This window comes from Venturia canescens, chromosome 9 (assembly GCF_019457755.1).
Source record: "Venturia canescens isolate UGA chromosome 9, ASM1945775v1, whole genome shotgun sequence".
Classification (NCBI taxonomy): Eukaryota; Metazoa; Arthropoda; class Insecta; order Hymenoptera; family Ichneumonidae; genus Venturia; species Venturia canescens.
Window position 1 is genome coordinate 9,722,456 of NC_057429.1, and position 25,329 is coordinate 9,747,784.

The window sequence follows — 25,329 nt, forward strand, 5'->3', positions numbered from 1 at the left end:
AGACTTTGAATATTATAGAACGACAGATATTCGTTTTATTGCAATTGAATGAGCGGAAATTGACGCGACTTTTATCGCAGGATTCGGTTTTTATTAGCCCGATAATTCAACCGTAATGTCAGTTTTCCGATTTCATGTGTTTTTAGCTGCGAGTTTTTTATTTTTATGAATCTCACTCTCGTTAATAATGATGTTATATAAATACGTGTCATTTATCCGCTCGCAGCTAAGGCGAGGATACAAAAATAATCATCACAATCATCATATCACAAATAATTTGAAAAATCCGCCTCGAGGGCCTCGCACAGTTTCTAATTTCTCGAGTAAATATTTAAAAAACTACAAAAACATGTCTGCTTCCGTTGAAACGTTGAGCAAGGTTAAGCAAAAAAAAACTGACGAATAAAAAGTGTTTGTAACATGAATTTAAAGAGCTTACGTTTTTCGGAAATATTCGGTAGGCGACCGCGCCTTTTTGTGGAATTCTGAACTTTTTGTTTATTTTCTTTTACTTTTCTACCGCGTTCGTTTCAAAGAGCAATGCTGTCTGTAACTCATAAACGTCGTCGCTCACCAACGAGAAAACTTTGGGCAAAAGTTGGACTTTAAATAGCTCGTGAATTTTTATACCTTTTCATTCGTAGATAAATATATAGATATGTGTATTTTCATGTATCTTCTTCAGATGCTTCGGAATGAAATGATAAAATTCGCGCGCACTCACCGGCGACAGGTGCTGATGGTATCGCCAAAAAACCGTCGAAATCATTGCTTCGATTCGGCAGTCTTTGCTGTTGCTGTCTTATTTATATCCTTTTAATCGAAAGTGAATGTTCGCCGAGAAATTATTTTTCACATTTTAACGGTCAACGCACGAATCAAAAAAACTCCGGACAACTTTTTTTTCTCCAAAAATCGAGTTTCGGTGATGAACAGTCAATATTTTTACTAGTTACGAAATTTTTGAAATCGTTCTCACTGAAATATGGCACAAATTCACGTGACACTCGACTCCACTGTCGTAGCACATGACTCACGTATAGTCGCACGTTTGAGATAATTGCAAATAATTTATCGTATAACGCCGAACATTCGTTGTGCTGAAAATTTTGGTTTTAGGAATGCAAATTCGGAAGAAAAGATCGTTCCAGAGGCGAGGGCTTTGAGGCACTGAGTTTCTCAGGTCGAAACTTCTTTAAAAAAGTAAAAATTTGACAGCTGCTTCGAGCTGTCAAATTTGACAGCTAAACAAACTTAAAATAGACCAATTTTCGTCCCTTTTGACAGTTGAAATGAAAATGTAGAGTTTCAAATTCGTGATAAAATAATTACGATTTTCGTAGTGACAGTTAATAGTTCGAGGAGAGTGGCGCGAGTGCGCGCGCGACGCGAGCAAAAGTCGTCCTGCTGACTGATTCGAATAGTTGCTCGTCGATACGCCGGCAGTAGTTCCCCGCGACATTGCGAGTTGTAGGTGGAGGAGGCTTCGGAAACGCACGCGTTTAGAGCTCTCGGCTCTCGCGGAGCGCCACACGAACGATTGACTATAGAGAGAGAGAGAGAGAGAGAGAGAGAGAGAGAGAGAGAGAGAGAGAGAGAGAGAGAGAGTGCGAGGGGAGATGGGAAATGTGCGCATGCGTTCTCCCCTCTCTGGCTGAAGAAAAAACTCTTTCTTTTTTATCAGCTCGTTTTTTCCCCTTTCTCCTCTCTGCTTTTTATCTCCGTAACCTTCTTCATCTTCTTCTTCACTTTTTTTTCTTCCTCCGTCACACGTATATACGCGGGGAACTGAATCTCTCGAATTACGTGAGCCTCTCGAGAGTCTATTCGCCTTCGTTTCATTGACAGATAGTTAATCATCCACTCGATTGCAAAGGATCATCTTTACTTTCCTGACAAACATGAAATACGAAGTTGCAAGAGTAATGCAAATACCTGATCGCATCGAACCGTTCATACATCGACTTTGAGCAAGATGCTGATCTTTGAATTTGGTCCATTTCATTCTCTATCGAGAATTCTTCATAGATGACTTTACGAATACAAAATAATAATAGGAAAAAATTCATAATCCAAGTCCGCAGGGCTGAGAACTTCGTAAATCCATATTTTTCAGGTGGGGATAAAATGGCAGAATTACTAAAATCGAATCCTGCACAATTTTTTCGATAAAACTATAAAAATGCATTCGACTGCATTTTTTGTGGCAAGAAACTAGCATAATGCGTACCTAAGAATCGTTTTAAGAAGCGAAAATAACTGAGCACACGTTGGAGTGAAAAATTTCGTTGTTTCGAAGCACTCAAAAAAGTTCGCTGAGCCCGTGAAATCGGTCGGGAATTCGAAGTGCAGTTTGGCATCAATCATATATTTATGGAAACGGTACTCTCATAAGTTAGCGTTTACTTGTAAATCGTCAAAGGTAAAAATATATTGAGAAGCGCGAGTATACAAGCGCGCAGTGATAAAACCTTTGGCCGACTGGTTATTACATGAGAGAAGTTTTATGAGCGTGCAATAAGCATATTGAAGAGAGAGAGTCGATCGATTCTCGCGAACACACACGAGCACTGAGCGATGTATGCAGATCTCTCTCGAGCATGATGCGAATTATCTCACTGTGTATAACTGCAGTGGCGGTTGTCTCGGTGCATTGAAAAAAAGGGGGAGAGATGGAGGAAAGGAGAAAATGAAAATAGCAAAGAAGAAAAAAGAAATTCTGTGGGATCTCCCCTTCATATAAACCGGTTCGTCTGACCAGGATTATTCCGGCGGACAGACACGCGATCGGCGTTCGCATCAGAGCACAAAAATACGTCTTGGATGCACACATATACATTCGCTCCGTTCGTCAAAGGCGTCCTTGATCCTTCAGAGAACGTTTCCTTTTTTCGTGCCCTGATATAGCGATTAAATCAATCTTTTTTCGCCTCTTGATTATTCCCGCGAATTCTTGGACTGCTAAAATCCACTTTCGCTGCAGGATATCCTGCGGAATTTCGTATACAAGATGAGAAATGAATGAAAAAGCGGAGCAATCCCTTCGGAATAATTCTTTTCTTCGAGCGTTTTTTTTGTATTTGAGTTTTGGAACTCAATCGAGAATAAATGAGGGACGAAAGCGTTGTGGAATAATTGCGAATCGATTACGAAGGAGCCCCCGACAATGATCGAAGGAAAAAAACGATTCTTTCCAACGGATTCAATTATTCTCGCGCGATTTTGCCTGCGGGCCATTTAACTCGAGTGCGAGAGCAGCTCATCGATTCACAGTCATATTGCAAGCATGCTCTGTAGCTTCAGAGAGGCTTCCGGTGCTCCGTAACAAACGAGAGCACCTTTCCATCCCCCCCGCTGCTCCCTTAAGTGGTGCAGGCTCCCGATGACAAATTGCCTCGGCCAAACGAGAGCCGCTCTACTCGTCAAAAATAAAAGAAGAGCGCGGAGAAAAGTTCGGAGGAAAGGAAGCAATGAAAAAACGACGAGCTCCGCGAGAGGAGACTTACGGCCTCTCGACACACGCCTGGCAAAGTGCGCGCCCTTCGCGGCTCGTACGTCATCTCACTACCCGAAGAAAAACCCTCCCCGAAAGAACAGGAAGAAAAAAACGAGACTGGGAAAAACTGGAACGAGAAGAGGCTCCATGGAACTACGAAATTTTCAACAATTCGCATTCTTCAAAATAATTATTGCGAGTACTTTTGCAAAACTTAAATTACCTCCCGGTACACATTTTTTGTGGGTGATTAAATTGGACCGATTTTTATTCCTTAAATAAATATATTATCACTCTAAATTAATGTCAGAGTTATTAATTCGAAATTTTAAACAAATTTTTTCAACTTGTCTTTTGGCGAAGGAAATTACAAGCCATTAAAATTAATCGCGTATCCATCACTGACTGAACCCCAAATTTCACTCGTCCCTGGCGAAAATACTAGTTTTTTATGTCAAAAATCGCATTTGAGAACGCAAAGACTAAACACAAAGAGAAATAGATCAAGAAAAAAGTATATTGATGAAAAGAAAGGAGGCTGTGACAAGAATGGTCCAAGTAAAGAAGAAGCAAAATGTTGAAATAAGCGAATGTGAGGTTACGAGTGCTCGTTTTACCAATTTCGTTAAATCTTCAATGCAATATATTTTTATTATTATAGTAAGGCAATCGTCTCGAATTTTTTCCCAAACCTTCATTGTTATTGTGATAAACGATTTTTCGACGAAATCTTTGAAATTTGACGGGCGTGTCAATCGACTCGTCGGTTAAACTCCGTGTAAATTCCAAGACCTTCTTAAGAAAATCGTTCCGTGCAGAACTACCTTAAAATTCATTGCACTCTGCTGATATTTGAATTCCTGTATATGAAGAGCAAATATCGATATTTCCAAGCGCGAGTCAAATAATCAGTAAATTTCCAACCCCATATAATCGGCCATTCAAATTTTTTCGATCCCGTTACTTCAGATAAAATGGAAAAAGTAGGGAACGAACTCTTCCGGCACTTGCGTTGCTTCCGAGCCGCGGAGTCAAGGACTCGAGAGAAAAAGATGAAAAATGTTTCGTCATTTGGGAAGATTACGGGGGAAGGGAGGGATAGAACGAAGCCGGTAAATCGTAAGGAGATTTTCTCGTAAAATGCACTCCCAAAGACACACACGAAAAGGCCCATAATCGGGGCGTAACCCAAGCGGAGGCTGATGTTATCCGGAGGTTAATTTTAGTCGGAAGTGTTTTCACTCTCCCTCTGGTTTAACGGGGTACACAAACGGTTGAGCGACGAGAGAGCACATTGCCTACGGACCTCGTGTACGCGTGTGCGCGCGCGTGTGTGTGGCTAGCCGTAGAAGCGCGATAGAAGTCAGCCAGCACGCGCGCAGGAAGCGGGGCTGTTTCCCCTTAAAAATCATGCTCCTCGGTCTCGCTCTCTCGTTAGCGCGTACGAGAAAAGGCTCGTCGTCGTGCGTCGTCGGTGCTCGTAAAAGCGTATCCAGGAACCGGTAAAAACCCTTTTGCTCGAGGTAAACAAAGCTGCAAGTCTGATGTTTACATCAATAAATGAAAGATCTACATACGGACGAGAGTTTGAGGATTGCCGACGCTATTTTATCCCCTTATCCCCTCCTCGAACGGAGAATAATCCGAGAAATGATTAACCGGAGAAGAATCGAAACGAAGTTGTTCCTTCGCTTTGCCCTCAATCTCGACTATCGGCAACACCGACTATTCGACAAGTTCCATCGTTTCTGATCATAAAGAAATTTCTCTCTTCCCAAAATCCACCCGCACAAATATTTCGATCCAGCGGTATCAGCAAAGGGCGAATTTTCGAGAATCATTGGATCGCGGGGTTAAGCCGTGCAATTTACGACATATCGTCAGTACGGAAGCGCGCGCCAAAAGTTGAAAAAACCGTGGACAGAGGCGAAAAGGATTCCAAAGTCTGTCGCACGTCATGCGCAAACTGGGTCACGTGTGTCGCCTCGTGTCCTTTAGACAACTATTGACGAGGAGGGCGAACGCGAGGGGGGGCGAGGCAGAGTAAGAATCCTAGGGGTGTGGAGCACCAACGCCCGCGCACGCCACACTTTCACCACAAGGGGAAAACTCAGTGACGTGTTCCACCAGAGACAAATGACATCTGCTTCTCCTCGCCCTTCTTCCTGTCCTTATGACATAATAGAGCATCCGAAATTCTCGAAAATGGGAAGAGCCGACTGGAGAACGCTCCGGAGAACGGGAGCCTCTCTTGTTCCGACATTGTCGAATCTTTGGCTCGATTGGGAGTCCCTTCCGAATGAGAACTTGCAAAAAATCTTCTCGCAGCTCCATAATGTGCGTTGTTCGAAAGTTTCGCAGCCTCGTTGAGCATTGAAGGGTCCGTTTTGAGAGGGTTCGATGAATTCAAGAAATCATGGAATATCGATGAGACCCGAAACCGCTTCTATAGTAGTCCAATTATTCGATCGATTCTCCTCGATCATCGACTCAAATAAAGCTTCATTCAATAAGTTCACTGAAGAGCGATCGCGATGGAAATGACGACTCGATGAGTCAAGCGAAAAAAATGATTTTGCGAAACTTTTGGGCGGTATTGTAGGCGACGTGGGCACACATTCGGTGCCAAAAGTCTCGAGTTTCTCGAGCAAATAGTCTAGACGAGAATCCGATAATTTTTCTCACTCCGAGAGTGAAGTAATATTCGAAAAATAATTCAGTTATTTTTCTTATCGCGTCGTATTTTTTGTCGTTATCGCTCGAATTCAGAGGCTCGATCGAATTTACAGACGCGACAAAAAAGACATGCATATAAGGTTTTTTTTTCATTTTATGAATCGTAATTCGTGACAGTATATTACGCGAGCGGTGCAAAGAACATAATAGAAGTTTATCGAATATATATCTCGAGGCTTTGATGTCTCGAGTGAGCCGCGAAGCGCGCTTCCCCTCTCTTTTCCTTTCTCGTTTACACAAAGATCGATCGATCGAGTCGTTAATCACGAATGTGACGTATATATCATCGTGTTTTCTATCCCCCATTCTAGATCACGTATTTCTCTTTATCAGTCGGTCGTTTTCTCTCAGCTTCGTTATCGTTATCTACGCAACAAACGTCTGTTGGATTAATCGACTCTCCTCCCTCGCGCGGGCTTCTCGCTTCGTGCTCCTCGGAGCCAGATGTTGCTTGAATTATGTATTAGAATCTTCCATTACGTTTCATCGATTAACTACGCCTAAGTATTTATAAAGCTGGGATAGATATATTAATGAAATGACTTTAAACGATGGAGCGATGAGGGGTTCGAGTTGAAATTGTTGTGCGCGTTTGATTATAAAATTCGTGGATTTGAGACCCAGCAGCGAGAGAAAAGGCTCGACGTTGATTGAAATTTTCACTCGATTGAGTGCGCTTTGGTTCACTCGAATCTGCAGATTGCGAGTGAAATTTGAATCGCATTAATAGAAAAAATTGGAAACGCTATCGCTCCGGTAAAGAGTCTCTGGCAGCAACTCGTCATATCTTATAAATGTACTTGTCTCAGAGTCGCTGCCGCGACTCTAGATTGGATTAAAATGATGGCGAACCGAAGTCGAGCAGAGCTCGTGGCAGAAAATTGTTTTGTCATTAAAGTAAAATTTATTCGCGTAAATGGCTCGGTAATAATGAAAAAATCGTGGGGAATATGAATTCTTGAAAGCTACTATTCACGCCAAGAGTTGCTTCGATTTCCAACGACGTATAGATTCGAGGCTGGGAGCAGCACGAGGTTTTTCTACCTCGAGAGTCTCTCGAGTGAATCTTCTCGAGAGGCCGCACGCACAGAATGGAGTTTTCCCCCGTGCATGTGTTGCAACGATAAACGGTCTATTCCCGACTGGCTGGAGCGAGGAAACTGCGGTGGCTCGTGCGTCTAAATCGAATATTCAAGTCGAGATAATGCCTCGACGAATTTATATCAGCACCTGACGCGAGGCTTCAATCCAATTGAGCATAAAAAAGAAGGAAAAGAGCGAGATTGATTATGATCGTAGTTTATTTTGCCGCGGAAAACTAGCCATTGGGCAAGCAGGCTTGGAACACGAGAGCCATAATCTGGCGCAATATTTCACAATAGTGAAAAGTTTACGAAAAAAGTGCAGAAAACAATGAAGAAAATAAAAAGAAAAAAAAAAAGAAAAAAAAATAATAATATAAGTAAAAACGATAATAGAGATCAGAATAACGCAGAATAATAATGGGATAAAATGAAGTAAGAGACGCAAAATTATGCAAAGATACAAGTAAAAATAATAAAAAGAAGGGAGGGAGAAAAAAGCAGCAGCATGCTGAAACTCTCGCGTGCAAAATACACGCGTAAATTCCGGCTGAGCATTTATCTTCGATTTTTAATATGTTTGTTATAAATTACGGTTTTTTCGGTTCTCTTAAAGAGGCTTTTTAGTTAAGGGAGCTTCTCGAAGATGCGGAATTTACGATAGAGCTGTTAATGGTCCATGAGAAATATGTACTTTGGCCATGTAGCTGAGAAAGTACGTACAAGCGTAAATCCTGTTTTGCCGAAGATATACGGAAGATCAAATGGCGTGTTTCGTGATACTTTTTCTTCGTTAAATCTATATCTGTATAAATGTCTCTCCCTCTCTCTTTCGAGTCTACGAGCGTGTTCGCGTGTCCGTGTATTAAGAAAAGAGTCGGCTCCCTTTCGCCGCATTGACCCAGAATCAAAGTACGAGTCGTTAAACTCCGTGCTGCGAGGGAGTAAGTACAATGGCTCTTCCGGAGAGCCCGATAGGACAACTGGATCATTCGTATCCTTCGATCCTTTTACGCCCACCCTGCACAATCCTATAGGAGAGACGTCCGGAGAAAAAAGTCTTTGAACTCTCCCGAGTTCGATCAACCCCTGGCCCGTTTCGCCCTCGGTGCCTTCGATCGAATCAAGTTTTTACTTTTCTTCGGAGAAATTTTCTAAAATTCAATCAATTCAAGACAGGCCGTCGAATTTTTCGATTGATCAATGAGAAAGGCGGAGGAAGCTCGTAGATTCGCTTCTAAAAACTCCATTGAATTATTATGACTGCAAAAAATCAATTTTTTTTTGTAGCTCCTACGAGAAGAAGCTCATTTTCTACTTTGGCTATTAGCTTCTCTGTTGTAGCCGCATGCGATTCATCGCTTTTATCATTTAAGATGCAAAATACTCTGAGCGTAAGCGAGCTCTGACCTACATGAATATCACAAGTGTAAGCTGTGGCCTTTGATATCGCTGGCGCTGGGCCTGATGGCTGAAAAACGTTACGAGAACGTGGAACGACCACGCCTATATTAGTGACTTTTTATCCTGTTAACGTTGCCCCATTATTAGAAAAGGAACATTTTTTTTCGCGAAGTGTATTCTTGCTTGGTGTACTATATAGTTTCTTTCTAGGAATTGTCGATTTATGCTTTTAATTATCTCTGCAATAAATTTGTCTGAGTTTTTTAAAATTTATAATTATTATTTATTTTTTTTTAATTTCAAATGATTTGATTTATTTTCTGCCTCATTCCAGATTTTTATAATTCATTGAGATTGTGCATTTTTGGTTTCAACTGTTTGTACTTTGACAAAATATTCGACTTTGACACTCGAACGAATCAATCGAAATATCTTTAATTCGTGCACCGCAACTTTTTCTCATTTCTTATGCATACGTAATATTCGTGACTGCTCGGAAGTAACGATATTTGTGTCACATTAATATTCAACGAATAATAAAAAATCCGTTCGACTCACCGTGATTTGATGTCCGTTGCTCGTCGGACTCGGGCTGGGACTCGATGTCGAATTCGATGACGATATGTCACTCGAACCGACGATTCTTTGTGACGTTTGCAAATTACCAACAACTCCGCCCACCGATGGAAAAGCCCTGGCCGGGTCGGCTTGCCATTGTTTGTGAATCTGTTGCGACGTGTCTCGAAATCTCGCCCCCTAGAAGCACGAAAAATACGAAATTTATTATAAAAAGCTCCGACCGGATTTCCGGGTATTGAAATTTTCGAAAAGTTCACTCGAAATTTATTTTTTAACGGAATAACTCAAATTTCTATCTTGAGATCGATAAAAATCAACTATTTCGATTGCCAAACTCGAAAATCGTGAAAAAAAAAACATTAATAATCAAGCAAAACTTTCCCGTTTGCATCAGTATTGATTCAACGTAACGTTAACCAAAGTTATTCCGGACCTCAAAATGGTCCGCATTATAAATTTATACAAGAGACGCTCGCTCGAGGATACAAATCGATGCACCGAGAAAACGAGGCCGAAAATTCTAGAGGAAAGTACTAGGAATCTCGGATACGTATTGGATTGCAGCATTAATTCGAAGAGCAGTAATAAAATTGTCAAAATTTGTGATTTACAATAAATTCCCACTTATCAGTAAGTGCCAGTCCGACACGGTGAATAACACTCGAAAACAAAACGAAATATAGTTTTGACGTGCATCACTTTTTGCTATCGACATAAAGCTGTTTAAATTCTAAGGGAGGAAAAATTGGAAAATTCAAAAAATATACCGTGCTGTTTGTAATCGGTGGCTAAAATGCTTTGAAAATTTTTGAAAAATAATGTATTTATCATTATACAAAATGAATCCGTTTTCTCTGCGTGTACTCCGAGTAAGATACAGTGGAAAATAGGTCTTATTGCGACATGAACGAGTCAAGAGATAAAAAAGAAGAAAGAATGAAAGCGAAAGAGAGAAAGAGAGAGAGAGAGAGTCGATTAGTTTCGGGCATTTGGTCCCGAACAATCAATCCGTGATAAATCGATCTTTCCACCGGAACGATTCTCAAGGTTCTTCGTTCGAAACGTATAAACATATATGAGCTCTTATATATCAAAGAACATAAATCGTTGGTCACGATTGTGCTCGTTTCACTTCATTCAACCGATGAAATCCTACGTACTATTCCCGAACAGCATCCCTTGATTTTCCTCCATTAAGATCATTCAATTAATTCGAGGCTGAAGTTCACTCGTCAATTGATACCGATTCGTTAGATTGGAATTCTTGGGAAAGAAAAATTGTCAGTATTCGACTGTCACAAAATCGTGTGTCTCTAGATAATAATTAAAAAAAAATAAAAAAAATAAAAAATGAAAATTCGTCATTCTGTTTAGAAAATTATAGTCTCAGATCAGCATTCGGCGTCATTATTTATTGCATTATTTTTCATTTTTGTAAATTTCTTATTTTTTTGACTCCAACGATTTTTTAATAATACATTTTAATGCAGGCCAAAATTGGATTTTTGGCTAGTGACATTTGGCCAGTTACCGTTGTTTACACGTCTGAAATTTTCGAAAGCAAAGATAATCGAGTTCGTAGACCTCTTGTGATCACAAAAGCAACGTAATTTGTATTCACGCATGTACATTAATACAGTGAGAAATTGCTCTTAGAGCGAAAGCCAAAAGAGATCGCGTGCGAGCGAGCAATTCGCTCGAGCGAGAAGATCGAGGACTGTTCAGCGCGTGAAGGACTCTCTTTCTCTCTCTCTCTCTCTTGCTTTCTCGCCTTCCACGATAATTGCACTTATGCAACAAGACCTGCCGTAATAACAATTAGCGTCGCGGTGGAAACGATGGCAGCAAAGTCATAAATGGAACATTCGATGCATACACACATTAGTTGACGAGTGCTTCTTTCAAGAAGCCATATAACACCACGTTTTTACTCGACGATTGCACGTTTTGCATACTTCGTTACTCTAATTGAGCATCGATTTCAAAATTCATGATGTAGAAGCCTGTAAAGTGCTTGGTGAGTCATGAAACTTGTAAGGAATTATCAATAAATGGTAGAAAAAATGAAAAGCAACAGAGTGAATGAAGCATCGATTGGAATCGTTTGTATCAAAAACTCAACTAGATTCGATTAAATTTAAGGGTTTCAATTTTCAATTCAATTTTTCGGTGTGATTCAAGGATATTTCATGAGTGAAAAAACATTTTTTTAACGTGAGAAATACTAATTTGTAAACGATTTATGCGGAAAGTCTGATTGTCGAAGTTCTTCAGCTGCGTACAACGCGGAGATCGTAATTATTCTCTGCAACAAAAATTCCAAATTCTTTTTCCATTTTCATACATTTTTCTTCCATATGAATCTATAAAAACCCGAAAAAATTGCGAAATTCTATATTTATAGCGAGTTTGAAAAAAAAGCTTCTAAAAAAGAAGATCGCTTTAACGTGCCGTAAAAATTCCCGAAAGCAATCGATTTTTTCGACTTTCTAAAGCAGGACCCCCTTAATTACGACCAAAATTTCGACCTCTGTCGTATCATTGATGAGCTCTGCATAGAGTTTGAACTTCCGCTGGCATCACGGAATTGCACAATCGTCATATTTCTCGTTCGTCAAAAATACGTTGAAAATGTTGAAAATAGGAATACGACGATGAGGAAAGTGATTTTAGTGCTTTTTTTGCGTCTATACCTCGTCGAAAAGGTCGTCGAGTATCTTGCGTGGAATCTTTGGCTTCATTTTGGTGTTTCACGGTCTCGGGGGACGATAAACTGGCTCGGTATATCGCCCGTTGCTTCAAGTCTGCATCAATTTTAGAGCGTTTCCTCCTCCCCCGAAGAGAAGGAGAGCTCGTATAATTCGCGACGTGTGTTTATATACATATATCGTATCTCGGGGAATTTCTTCGGCCGGTTCAAGAAGTGTTGGCAAACGTCACAGTCTTGAAGTAAAAGGAACAATAAAAGAGTGTCATGTTCTCGAAATGTCACGGGCATTGGTGTCGGAAACTGCTCGTTATACGGCACAAAGATACACACACACACACGAGCACACTTCCTTTCGTGGTCGTTTTCGTCTCACTGTTATTCTTCCACTTCTTTTTTCAAAGTCGAACTTGTGTGCTTCCACTTGAGATTTAAAGATGTACGTATAATACAGGCTGTCGTTAAATCTGAGCTTGGAAATTTGTCGGCCAGTTAGATCGTTAAATTCCGATGAGAAAAGTCCTGAGCAGTTTTTCTCTCGGACCTGGCGCTGTTGAGATATTGAATAATGAGTGCGAGAGCCAATCGGGTGAGCCGATAAGAAGTAGGCGCAGTAGGCGTCGCGCGATAACGTTTGGGCCAATCGAGAGTGGGCGAGGCGCGCTCCCCCACTCTCGGCTCACCTGCACGACGCACAGGATTGGCGAGATCCTTCCTCAATCGATATCTCGCCAACGGTGGCTCGGAGAGCAAAAGCGGTGAAAAGTTTTCTCTTCAGAATTTCACGATCTACGCATCGCCGCGAATATCTTTAGCGAGTTTTGCTACAGTCTGTAAACACTTGGGCGCACATGACAGGAGGACGAGGGAATGTAGCTGCGCGGTTTTAGGAGTATATAAATATACGAGTCGATGACGCAGCGTCAGAGAACTTTGTTAAGCATCGCAGCGCGAGTCTCTCGGTTGGCGAAGGTCGGACATCACAGAGGCTATAACGCGACCGTTCCAGCCGATAAATTGTGCACTTTGAGACGACACACGCGGCGCAAGAGGATCATCATAAACGCGTTTATAACGGAGTTGCATTTTAAATTTCTCGTCATCGCGATACCACGAGGATCTTCTCTTTTATTTCTTTCCTTTCTCTCTTTTCCTTTATTCTTTCTTGTTTATTGTTTCTATAAGCATGAGCATAAATGGTGAGTAAAAACAGGTCGATTGGAACGTTTGCGAAGCAAAGGTCGTCGTGAAATAACGCACAAACGCGAGGATGCGGTGCATAATGCATTTGGCACGTGGCGATTTACTCACGACGATTTTTGCAATTAAAATATATACGTGCTGTTGCAACAATTACGCGTTTCCTCCTCGTGAAAAGCCGCAATGTTCTGTCGCTTCGTGCGCCTCTACACGTCTTTACGTGCGCGAGCATACATCGCTTTGTACGAAGCGCAATAATAATCGCTGCGCGCCCGAGTACGAGAAAAATCGTAAACCTCACCGCTGAGAGCGCGTCTGTCGCTTATGGTCGAATAAATAATTCTTAATTAGCAACTCCCTGGGCGCAACGTGACCGAGATGCAGCGAGAAATATTATGCATTGCTCGTAATTACTATTGTGGTCGCGGCTAACGCGTATTTCAAATGTATTTTATTATAATTTTCTCATTATTTTCTTTTATTTCTCATCATATTACCGAGTGAGATGAATGAATTTTTGAGAAGGTTCAAAGGTTAAAGAAAATGCCAAAGCGAATGGAGAGGTTGATAAAAAAATAACGAAGACTTTTTTTGTTAAAATTGTCTGAATCCAAAGAGCCAAAAGACAAAAGATTTGACTTTCGAAAGTGCAAGGTGCAGAAGAGCGTTGCAATAAATGCAACTTTCAAACGCGTGAGACGGAGATAGTAAGAAAATGACTGTATTTTCCATCGCTCCTAAGGAAGCGACTCCGAAACATTGTGAAACGTTCCCAGGCGTGTAACTTTCATTTATCTATTTAAAAAATGCTCACGCAGCAGGCTGCGATCACACGCGTAGAGGGTGTTCGCGATAGCGAACGTCGTCCGCCCTTTTTTCGTATTTCTCATTTTTCAAAATGATTTTCCATCGGTTATTAGAGCCCGAGGGTCTTGGGGGGGGGGGCGCGCCTGCGACTTTATCCTTGAAGAACGATCGTAACTGGTTCTTGCCACCCACGCACTTCCGGCCGCAGGCTTTTTCGATACACCGCGATATAATTTCTTCTCGCGATTTTCTCGTCTCCCTCTTCTTCTCGCTCGATATACTCGGTACTCGTCGATATTACGGTCTACCGCGAACACCGCGGAGAGACGAAGAAGTTCAGAGGGAGAAAAAACGAGGCGAAAGATACCAAAGCAGCCTCGTAAATCTCGTTCTATTCGCACCAAGTAGATCGGCCCCGTCGACGCGATATTCAGCCAGGGTGTTCCTCCGTGGAAACCCGGCAACGTTTTCCCCAGGCTTGCACATCATGCAAATATGTGCTCACATACGTAACACATATGCATCACGTTTAACATGCCGTATGTCCGCCACAACGGGATTGCTCTCGTCGTCGCCTTTATCGCGCCGCGCACATTCGCGAGGATACGTGACCACGTACTAATTGGATATTCGCGGCCAGCGGGAACGAATGTCCAAGCCTCGCGAGTCTATACATATGCGTGTATATAAGACACGGATAATTGTATTCAGCAGTGTTTATGCCGGAGCAAATTGCACTTGATGATGATTTTTTCAACATTCTGGAGAACTATGCCAAATTCTTTATGTTTTCGGGCTTTTTCAGTTCATTATATTGCGAGGAGGGATGAGCGGTAATTAAGGCGATAAATGAGCCGAGAATTTGGGGGAACTTTTATATTGTTTATTCGACGAGCTCCGCGGCTTCAAAGTTCCGTGGAATTTCACTGATTGGGACTTGACAATGGGGAGTAGAATTTTGTGTATTCTTTCGTTTCATCGTTTCGATGGAATTTAAATTGAATTGTGACGGGAGATCGCGCGATAGGAGTGCGAAGAAATATTATGTTTTCTTCTCCGATTCTTATTTGAACCCTTTCGAAGGGATTTCCTGGGCTACTGTTTCAAGGTGGATCGTGCTCGAAGGCTCGTATTTTATGGGTGAATAAATTCGATCGATTTTTACTCCCTAATTAAAGATATTATCACTCTAAATTATATAATGTCAGGGTTATTCATTCGAAATTGTAAATAAATTTTTCCAACTTGTCTTTTGGCGAAGGAAATTGCAATCGGGGATCCATCGCTGACTGAACGCTAAAATACTACAGTTTTTCATGTAAAAAATCGCATCAGCGAGTGAAACTATTGATAAAAAGACAGAAAGCTATGAAAGGAATGGGCCAAGTCAAGAAAAAACAAAATGTTGAAATAAGCAAATGTGAGCCAATCTCGTTCAATCTTTAATGCAATATATCTTCATTATTAGCAAGACATTCGTCTCGAATTTTTTCCCAAACCTTCATTGTTATTGTGATAAACGACGATTTTTTACGCATAGTCTCATAAACCTGTGTATTTTTCTTCACATTTAAGCACATTTGTCTCAATAACCGATAAGACAAACCCTTTGAAATTTGATATGCGTGTCAATCGACAGTCGAAAATGGTTTTCATTCACTAATGCATATGAGGTCACAAATCGCTCGGTCACATTACTCGTTTATCATTCCGTGAATCTCGATTTATTTACGACGACATTTCATCTGGAGATAGCGAGTACAATGGAAGGGAGAGAGGAGGCGGGAGGAGGTAAAAATAATCGCGATTAAAATCGATGCACCGCGCGAAGAAGTTGGTCGTGACAGGGCACTTCCGGTATGTGCACCGTGTGTGCATATATATAAGAACACACACACACACACACACAGACACGTCGATAAATTCGTTTGTGCAGTACAGAGAGTTAGCGAGGTCAAGATCCAATCACTTCACCCTGCTCGATCTCGTTTTATCGAGAGTTCGCGATTTGCACTCGTCGAGAAAGGGTCACGGGTAAATTCGAGAGCTGTAACGATCATCGTTTCCGATCTCGCTTTCCATCACGGGATTCAATCGTTAGCATTTATTAATGAGATCCGCTTTAGGAAATATACGAATTTTCTTGGATTTATCGTCCGTTAACGGCGTTAGATGAAAGCGAAAGATGATCGTTGATTGTACTCTGGAGAAGGGCCTGCAATTTTATGCGGATAATCCGAAGTCTCTTTTCGTCGAGTTCTCTTGTTACGCACTGGAAAACCGTGTCGTCAACGCGATTATGGAGAAAAATGAAGAATTTTAAGGCAGAAAGTCTCCATTTCTCGAGCTCCGTCTCTTTGTCTCTTCGCACGATCGAGCTCGTACCGTAAGAGTTTGAAAAAGAGGAAAAAATGCTTTTTGTTGGGGCGATAAGAAACTGGGACGACGATACGGATCCGGAGACTCTTCGACAAAGTTCGAAGAATCTTTTGTGAATATGTGAAAAGCAAGGAATGCATTTCTCACGTGAGCGTATATGGGAAGGAGCGCGAAACGTGGAGGATGAGACGAGCGCACGGTGGGATGGATATTGAGCACTCTGCGGAATGATGTTCGCGTCGGTACGATGCTGCGGAGATTGATCTGCATGTGTTACATTCGTATATATCCATCCGCATCAGATACTCGATAGGAGCTCGTGAGCGAAAAGCTCTCGAACCGAATTTCCGATCGAGCGTGAGACTAAAGGGGAGAAAAAAGTAGAGCGTTGCGAGATTGACCATTTTTTCGTCCACCTGATTCCCGATACTCTGACATTTGGAGCAGCAAATCGAAAGAAAAAACAGTTTCGTCCCCGGATTTGCGTCGTTTCGTCATATAGCAGCACGCGTTTCTTTTCCATTTGTAAATGATCCAGGATCGATCGAATGAGAATTGCTCTCGCAGTCTCGGGTGTCAAAACCATTCGAAACCTTCCGCAGCGTCAAGATCGCAGGTTAATTTTACCAAAAGAGAGATCAAACGAAAGATTTCGCTGATGTTTCCTCTTCAAATGACTCGCGACGAAGAACAACTTCGGGCTGCGAGCAGTGCAGCCCGTTTATTTAAAGGCGCCGGTAAAAACATGCGCACCGAGACACGAACGCGAGGAGACTGTTCGCAGTGCGGTTCGGATGGGATCGCGACCGAGAGAGCTACCGGGACCAACAACGTCGTCATCGTCATCAGCATCATAAGCACCGAGCGTCGCTGTACGCAGCAAACGACTTATGTATACACGCGTTTGGTCGTTGCATACCTCGATTGTGTCGCACATGCTGGCTCTTTCGCTCATTCAACCATCCTCTTGGATTATACGTCATCAAAAGCAGCGTCTGGCTTTGGATTGAAACGTCGAGGAAGAATCTCGACCTTGTATCCACACGCGTATTCGAACCGAGAGATTTATATTGGAGGCGAGAAACTGGTATTAATTGCCGGGAGCGATGCCGGTGGAGCGAAAATAAAAAAAATGTTTTTTCTCCGCAGATGCAAACACGACCGTAAACATCGAAGACTCTGAAAACCGTTAACGATCTAATAAGAAACAATAAACCGAAGGAATATGTTCGACGTTGTCCAGCTGTTTTTTCCTGCTGCCCGGTAAATTTCTGTTCGCTTCCAAACTCCTAACACTTCCCTGCGGAGTTTAGAGCTACCAAATCCGCGGGCATGCCGGAAGCGAGGGACGAAAGGTCCAGAAAGGCCGTAAAAAAACGTCGCCGGTTAAGCGAGCGTTGAAGAATCCTCGTTCCATTCGATCGCGAGTGTCCCCCGACCTTTCGTTCCGTTCCTCCGTTCCAGATGCTCGTGGGGCGAGCAGAAGATCATCGCGGGGATGAGCGCGACAGCTTCGCAAAAACTCGTCCGATGTTTTCGGTGATTAATATATTACACCGCGATTCTTGAGACTGCGAAAGACCCTGGCAGAATTATGATCGAGAATTCGTCAATTAATTGAAGAATTAACCCTACACCTCGTGTGCCTTTTTTCATACCCTCAGCCTCATGACCGGGGTTTGAACGCACCCCACTCTTTTTCTGCTTATAAATCCGGTCCTACGATGCAAAACTGACTTTATCCTACACCATTTTCTTCGTTTTTTTATAACGAAAAGAATGATGTACGATAAAACTAATTTCAATTGAATTTATATATAAAAAAAATCCGTCGATAATCAGTCGATAATGTCGCTTGTTAGGACGGGAGCGTAGTTTGAAGTTCGCGTGGGGTGTGCTCACACCCCAGTCATGCGTTCTAGGGTTAAGTTTCGAAGCGCGATCGCTTCGAAAGAAAGTTTCTTCAAAATTGCTTTTGGCAGGAGCAGAATAAACGGGAGAAACACGCGCAATTGTAATAACACAAATGAAACCATTACCACGAGCACGCGCGCGCGCGCGCGCGGACGCGCTAATGAAACGTTCCTCCATAGCGTTCGATCGCCAAGGAGAACGTCAGGAGACTGAAGTCGAAGCGTCAAAGAAGTTTACACTCGTTGGCTATTTGCTTGTGTGCAGATGAGCATGTGTACACGAAAAAAAGCTTGATAAATGTGTAGAGGTGCCACCTACTCTCGACATGTTCCGTGTCTTTCGTTTCGTCACGTGCGCATTGGCTACTTTTTATCGTTAGGTATACAGACACGCGAATGCATTTGACGTAGGAATATGCATGTATGTATATGAGAGAGTCACGCCGCAGCGCGGAGAGCCAAACGTAAAAGGGTTCGAATGTACGTACAGCGAGGTAGACGAATATGTCTGTATATAAATTTGAGTCTTCCTCGTGCTCCTTCTATCGTCTTTCGCGTCTTGTTCGACTGTTTCGAGAGTTTGGAGTCTGTGAGGTCTCTTTCGTCTCCGTGGACGATCACGAAGGAGTTTCCCGTGCGGTGATCTCTCTCCGCACAGACGTTATACTTGCGGCGGTATTAAAGCCTCGGCTGAGCCGAACTCTTTTGCTCTCTCTCTCTCTCTCTCTCGATATTGAGATGCGGGAGAGGAGAACGAAGAGCCGCGAGGGGCGGTGAGAAGGAGCGGTGCGGGTCGCGACGGGTCACCGGAGACGTCGAGGACGAGAAAAGAACAGAAGAGAAACACACAGGCCTGTACGTATATGCGCATTGCTAAAAAGGAGGATAGAAATCGACTGAGAATATATCGCCAGTCGAGAGTCCGAGACGCAACGTCCCGGCTGTCTTTCGTAAGTCGAAAATATCTAGCGGCAAAAGGGGAAGATGCTGGCGCAAGAATCTTTGGGCGAGACACCTGAATTTTGTCTCTTTTTCGGGCTCTTTCGTGCGCGGAGGCTCGTTGAAAAATTCGCACAAGCGACTGGGATCCGTCCGCTCGTTATGCGCGTATCTTTGAGGCTGAACAGTCAGAAAAAGATTTCCGAGCAGAGGAGCAGAAACGTCAGAAACTCGGTCTCCCCGCGTTCCTGTTTATTTTCTCTCTCGTTATCTCACAGTTTCATTGCGTAACCGCGATGGAATCGCGTGTGAGCGAGAACGAGTTGTACACGTAGAGCGATAGCAGCGGAGCTTGTACGAGGAGCAGGGACGCGACGTGGGAGAACCGGGGATTGAGCAGCGCCGAGCGAGAGCTGCTTCGCGATTTATCTCATTATTTTCCCATGCGAACAGGCATCTTGATTAAACTTCACGACTGCACACGTTCATCTTCGACAACGTACTTACTCCTCATCGCGCACTTACGATTTTCCTGCTTCCACTGCAATTCCAAGCTACAATAATGGGATTGAAAAATAAAAGAAAATCGAGGAATCTGTGGCTCAACGTCACGATAATAACGGCAATAAAATAATTACACGAGTACAACGTTAAGGTATTCCTTCCACGAACCCGAATATTCTAAAAATAACTGACTTTAAATGGTAGTCAAGTAAAAGTGCATGCGAACAGATTGGCGAAATTTCCGGGCAGGTTGCATGTCGAGCATTTAATCAAGAATTAAAACTTCGGAAATCGTAGAATTTGTACGGGAGCTTGTGGAGATTGCGTCATCTCGAAATTTCTATTCGATCTAATTCATACACTAAATTCCTGACTGTCTCACGGACAGGGAAACATGTAAGGAATCCGAAGCGACGATACAAATGACGAAAATGCTAGAGAATCCTTAAAAGAGATATATCAACGATATAGAAGTTGGAACAATGGCGGAAGCAGAAGCTTCTCCCATGCAACAGCGACTTCTTGTTCGAGGTTTAGAATCAGTCCGAATTTCGAGTAGCCGAATTAGCACCTGCAAAAAACACGGCCATGGGAAAGGAATACCTTTTAGAAAGGACGGCCGAGGGTGAAGAAAAACCCGTGAATGGCACGCGGCTGATAAAACGTCGTCAATCTCGGCCTTCTGCGTACAACAAAGCCGATAATAATTAATGTTACGAAAGGAGGTGCACCAGTCGTTGACCCGAGCAGAATTCACCTTCGCGTAGATAAATCCATGCAGCCTACGCGCGAGCGCGGAGTCATAAGAGCGGAAAGTCGAGATAGGTGTTCGGAATGAGTTCGCACGATCTCAATAAGACACGCGGACAAATAGAGGCGCGAGCGAAGACGCACGAAAGATCGAGGCAAACTGGAAATTCATCGGTCATTTCACCCACGTGGCTTCTCTCGGCGGCGAGAGAGTGGATCGCGGGCGTTGGATTTGTGGAGGTTGAAGAAAGTCCGGGGCGAAGAAGAGACGAAAAAAGGAAAGGAAAAAAGAGGGTGAGAGAGAAAAATAACTGGAAAATGGCTCGCGGCACGTCCCACGCGAGCGGCGAGGATATTACTCGCATGGTAATGCCCAGCCGAGTCGTTTGCACGCGTGGCCCGAGGCCTTTTTATATGCCTTGCCGCGCGCGCCTTTTCTCTGGGTAACGCGTTCCGGACCCCTCAAGTTCCGGGAGGTGGTACGTTCCCCCGAGTCCACAAAACGAGCAAACATCCAGCGACTCGTCGCTCTCGCTTTGTATTGTGCTAACGGAAACGAAAGACAAACTGTCCAAAAGAAACGGAGATTTTGAAAGCAGAATCGAGTCGGGGGCTGCTCCGATGTGAAAACTCGTATTCCGCAAGTGTGCGAAACGATACTCGAGCCTCCAGCTCCAAAGACACTCAGCGCTCGCCGGAGCATCAAAATATTTGCTTTCCTATTTTTATGGGCAATAAACTTATCGGGCGGATTACCGAAAAGCTTTCGAGCTGATTATAGCCGAGAAAAACACGCGTTTTCGACCCGATTACCTGAATTCCCCCCGGATCAGTCCCCCCGCACAATATGCTCGTCGCACCTATTCACAACGCGCACACCCACACGGGAAAAGTGGAGCGTGAACATGCGCGGACTTTTCGTCGAGCGCGATGCTGTCGTATCGCCTCGGAGACGTTATCAGCCCTCGTAAAAACGAGCCTCAAAGTACACACGGGAGAACGCGGAGCCGACGATCCGGAGTACGTAGGAACGCAGAATCGCGTTTCTAAGAATGTTATCGATGCTGCGGAGGGACGGCGAGCCAGCAGTTTCTAACCCCGCAGTCGACACAAGCCGGGTCGAAAGTCTGTGCGTACAATGTGAAAAAAGCTATATACCGCGACCGCGAATTTTGGGATCGCCCGTTCCGCGATTTTTCCTCGCTTTTTCCCCGGGCTCGGAGAGATCACCGCGGGCACACGAAAGGCCAATAAAAACGCTGAGTTCCGAGGGACTCGAGCGCATGTGAATTTGGAAACGACCCATTTTACCCCCGTGTCCCGTTTAGCCCCGCATTCCCCCGGGTTTGTGGAGAGCCGCGCACCTCTCGCTGCGCTGCGTCTAGTAAAAATGCAGTGCGTGGGCGAGCAGCGTATTATTATGACTCGAGATTTAATGCCGCGAGCGAAAAGGGCCGAGGGAGCAGGGGAGAGAGCGAGAAGGAGCAGCAGACTGCAGTCTGGTCCAAGCGACATGCGTGTTACACGTTCCACGCTGGTCACCGAGATTAACCGGAGCTCAGACTCCGTCGCGGACGAGTCCCAAGCGAGAAAAGCAACAGCCGAGGGCCTCGCGGATGCTGTGTCTACCTTGCTCATCAAATACAAGCTGAGCCACTTGAGAAACCAAGTGGACCAAGTCGCTCGCGCACGCACGACGAACTTGGTCCGTTCTGCTTCTCACAGTGCTTCGCACTGTATTATTTCGATGTACAAGCAACTGCTACAACTTCTGGTACGCGATAATGGGAAGCACGTGACGAATGGCCAACTTTACGAGCATTCGTTGCCCTGCCTTTTTCAGAGAGGGAACTCCAAACGAATTTTATTTTCACCGTTTTTTTCGGCATCACAGATCGACGCCACTCCCGTTAAGATCGCACGTCTCAAATTTTCAAAAAATCCATTTTTTTTAGAGATTACTATTGAATAAAGGGACATTTTTCGAGAGTCTTTAAAACTGCCGATGGACACGTGATGGCCAAATGACAGGGCTCTTCATTTTCCTGTCTCGCGGAATTCGCGGCTTTCAAGGGTTTTTCTTGGGAAAAATCCTTGGAAAAGACCGAAGGGGTGATCTCATAAAAAACGAGGCCCTCGAGTGGACTCGGGCCTCTGGGGTCACAGGACACGAGCGCGAAGACGCGAAACGGGCAGTCTTGCTTCACCGGACAAACCCTCGGGACCTTCCAACTTATTTTACTGATCAGAGACTACTGTCGTTTTGCTTCAAGTATCATATATCTATTTTTGTATTTTCTCATTTACTAATAGAAGAGTGTACTGTTCGTGGACTACAAATATTTTCTTTTACTGTGAATAAATATTCTTCCTACACTATATTCTTTATAGTTTTAGGCGTATTTCTGCGAAAGTCGATTGCAATATTTCATATCTTTTGATGCTTTTTTTTTAATATTCGAAATTTCGTTTCTTCGTAGTCTCGTCGAGTTGGATTTTTCATATTGTGATTAAAAAATGTTATAAACATAATTAAAGTGCGTGACATTTATGACAGGAAATGCACACTTTTTTAAAACTGACGTAAATTTCGGAATTTTTCGAATACAAACTACAGCTTTATTTTACAAGAATTTTTTTACGTTCTGCGAATCTATCAACATATTTCAAGAAGAAATTATGTAAACCGTGGAGCCACTTTTTTCATAGTGCTTCGGGAAACGTGATTTTTATGTTGTAATTTAAAAAAAAAAAAAAAAAAAAAAAAATAATGAAATAAATTCTTTTACAAAGTTTAAATACTAATAGAGAATGTGTAAAAATTATTTTTGTTAATTTCCATTGTTATCTTTTCTAAAAACAGTTTTTCTTTTAATGAACGTACGCAAGGCGTTATAATGAAATTCGACTAATATTTTCAAGCACTTTTGTTGTTGAAACCCTTTTGAAATTCAAAGGAAAAAGTAATTTCGAACTTTTAGTTACGCAGCTGAATATACATCGAGTTTAATTTTATTTCGTTTCTTCCGCGCTGCTTAAAAGCTGCTGCTCAAACATCTCCGAGTAAATGACGTTTTTGTCTTGCAGTAATCAACCACCGAGAGGCACAATGAATGGTCAATAATACTGCAGGGGCGTCTTAAATCATTTCGCTTTCTACATAATAGCGATGGATATAGACACATAACAATGCAAAATGGAGGTTCCGCAAAACCTTAGCGAGCATCGTTTCTTTGGCTCTCGCGTTAAAGTCAATTGGCGCGAAACGTCGAAAGCGAGAGAGATATTATATGCGATCTTACGTCCCTCGGTTTACGACAGAGTATCGTTGGAATTTTCTTGGCACAGGCTGTTTGTCATTATTTTTCTTGCAATGAATTGCGGTTTGTCCTTCGCGAGACACATAATCCATATTTGTTATTTCTTTTTGAAACAGTCACGATAAATATAATTGTATAATCGTGTTTTCTACTTTTGCGAACGTTTCAATTATTCGAGTAATACAAAATCGTTGAAAGGTCCAATTAGAATGTTAAAGAATATGTTATTTCCTACTGTATAATTATCCGAGTCGATTGGAGTGGCAATAAAAATTTGAAGAAATTATTCTTCCGGAGAAAAATATTGAGAAATTGTTGTTTTTGTGATTTCTCGAAGAATTCGTTCCGGAGAAATCGAGGAGTCGATTGAAATCGAACAGTTTCTCGGGAAAGAGAGAGAGAGAGAAAGAGCGAGGACGAAAGCAGTCAAAGGAAACGGTGATTCGATCGAACGATTTTTATCTCAAGCGGGTACGCGAGGATCACATTTCAGTGATGGGAATGGACGAAAACAAAGGGGGAATTGAAAGCGACGCGGGGGTAAAGGTGCGTGAGTTCGTGCTCGAAGAAGTACTTCGAAGCGAGGCGAGAATCTCGCCTCGGCCGTACGCACACACTCGTGAAAGCAAACACGAGAGACTGAACCTTCCATAGAGTGTGCACAGTCATTTCTCGGTCCACGTGGGTGGCTGCGGATTTAAGTGGATTGCTAAAAGCTGCTCGAGACTCGCGGGAGAAGCCTGCGCAAAATTGCAATACAAACGAGTAGAAAACCTTTCAGGAAATTTTCCAAGCGTCGAAAGAAAGAAGAGGCGAGCTTCGAATCCTTTTGGTTGAGCATTTTTTCCTCTCGTCGCGAGGAGTCAGCTCGAGCGAACCGGCGGAGCTGCATGGAGATTATTTGCAAGGGATTCTCGGACCCCATGAAAGCATCGAGCGTTCGCTTGACGCGCGCGTACGCGGACGAATTGAGACGAGAACGAAAAATGAAGGGGGACGAAACGTCGTCGATGGACTTCCGGTCCTGTGAAATCACAGTTTAATCGAGCTCGTAAAGATCGTAATTGCTTCTTCGCCGTTTACTACAGACGCATGTATACATAGATATACATGCGTGTGTATAAATAACGAACGAATGAATGGGTCGCTTACTAATTCAGAATGGGAGGAAGATTGAATGAGCGAGGGGGGGGGGGGGGGTCCCTTATCATCGAGCTCATAATAATCATATTAATAACTGTAAACGTTTTAATGAAAAGCATCGACTCGATTGCGACTTTATATTCACTATTTGAAAATTCATACGACGCTGAAGTTTGCAGCGTTCGAGTGCAACGAAACGGTGTAAAAAAGCCTCCAATTATTCCAGTAATTCTTAAATTTCATTCCCCGTCGAATTTGCAATAATTCTTAGTTTTTCAACCTGCACCGATGCTTCGCGAAATAAAAAATTGGTTAATTACAAATGTTTTTTTCGTTAATTCCGTTGGACTCGGACGTTGCAGGCTTCAGG

At 43.0% G+C, this 25,329-nt stretch overlaps 1 protein-coding gene across 18 annotated transcripts in view; it reads right to left on the reverse strand.

Annotated features, from left to right (window-relative positions):
- by (blistery) overlaps positions 1–25,329 on the reverse strand; it is a 176,148-nt gene that overhangs the window by 55,325 nt on the left and 95,494 nt on the right. For 9 of the 18 annotated variants that reach the window (XM_043427614.1, XM_043427625.1, XM_043427617.1 and 6 more), the window contains one exon: positions 9,277–9,474. In XM_043427614.1, the coding sequence (XP_043283549.1) occupies positions 9,277–9,474 (198 nt within the window). Of the gene's footprint in view, positions 1–724; positions 1,386–9,276; positions 9,475–11,990; positions 12,555–12,687; positions 13,141–17,017; positions 17,158–17,309; positions 17,343–18,429; positions 18,501–25,329 lie in introns of those variants that run through there. The other 9 variants (XM_043427621.1, XM_043427622.1, XM_043427623.1 and 6 more) reach the window with 9 other exon arrangements.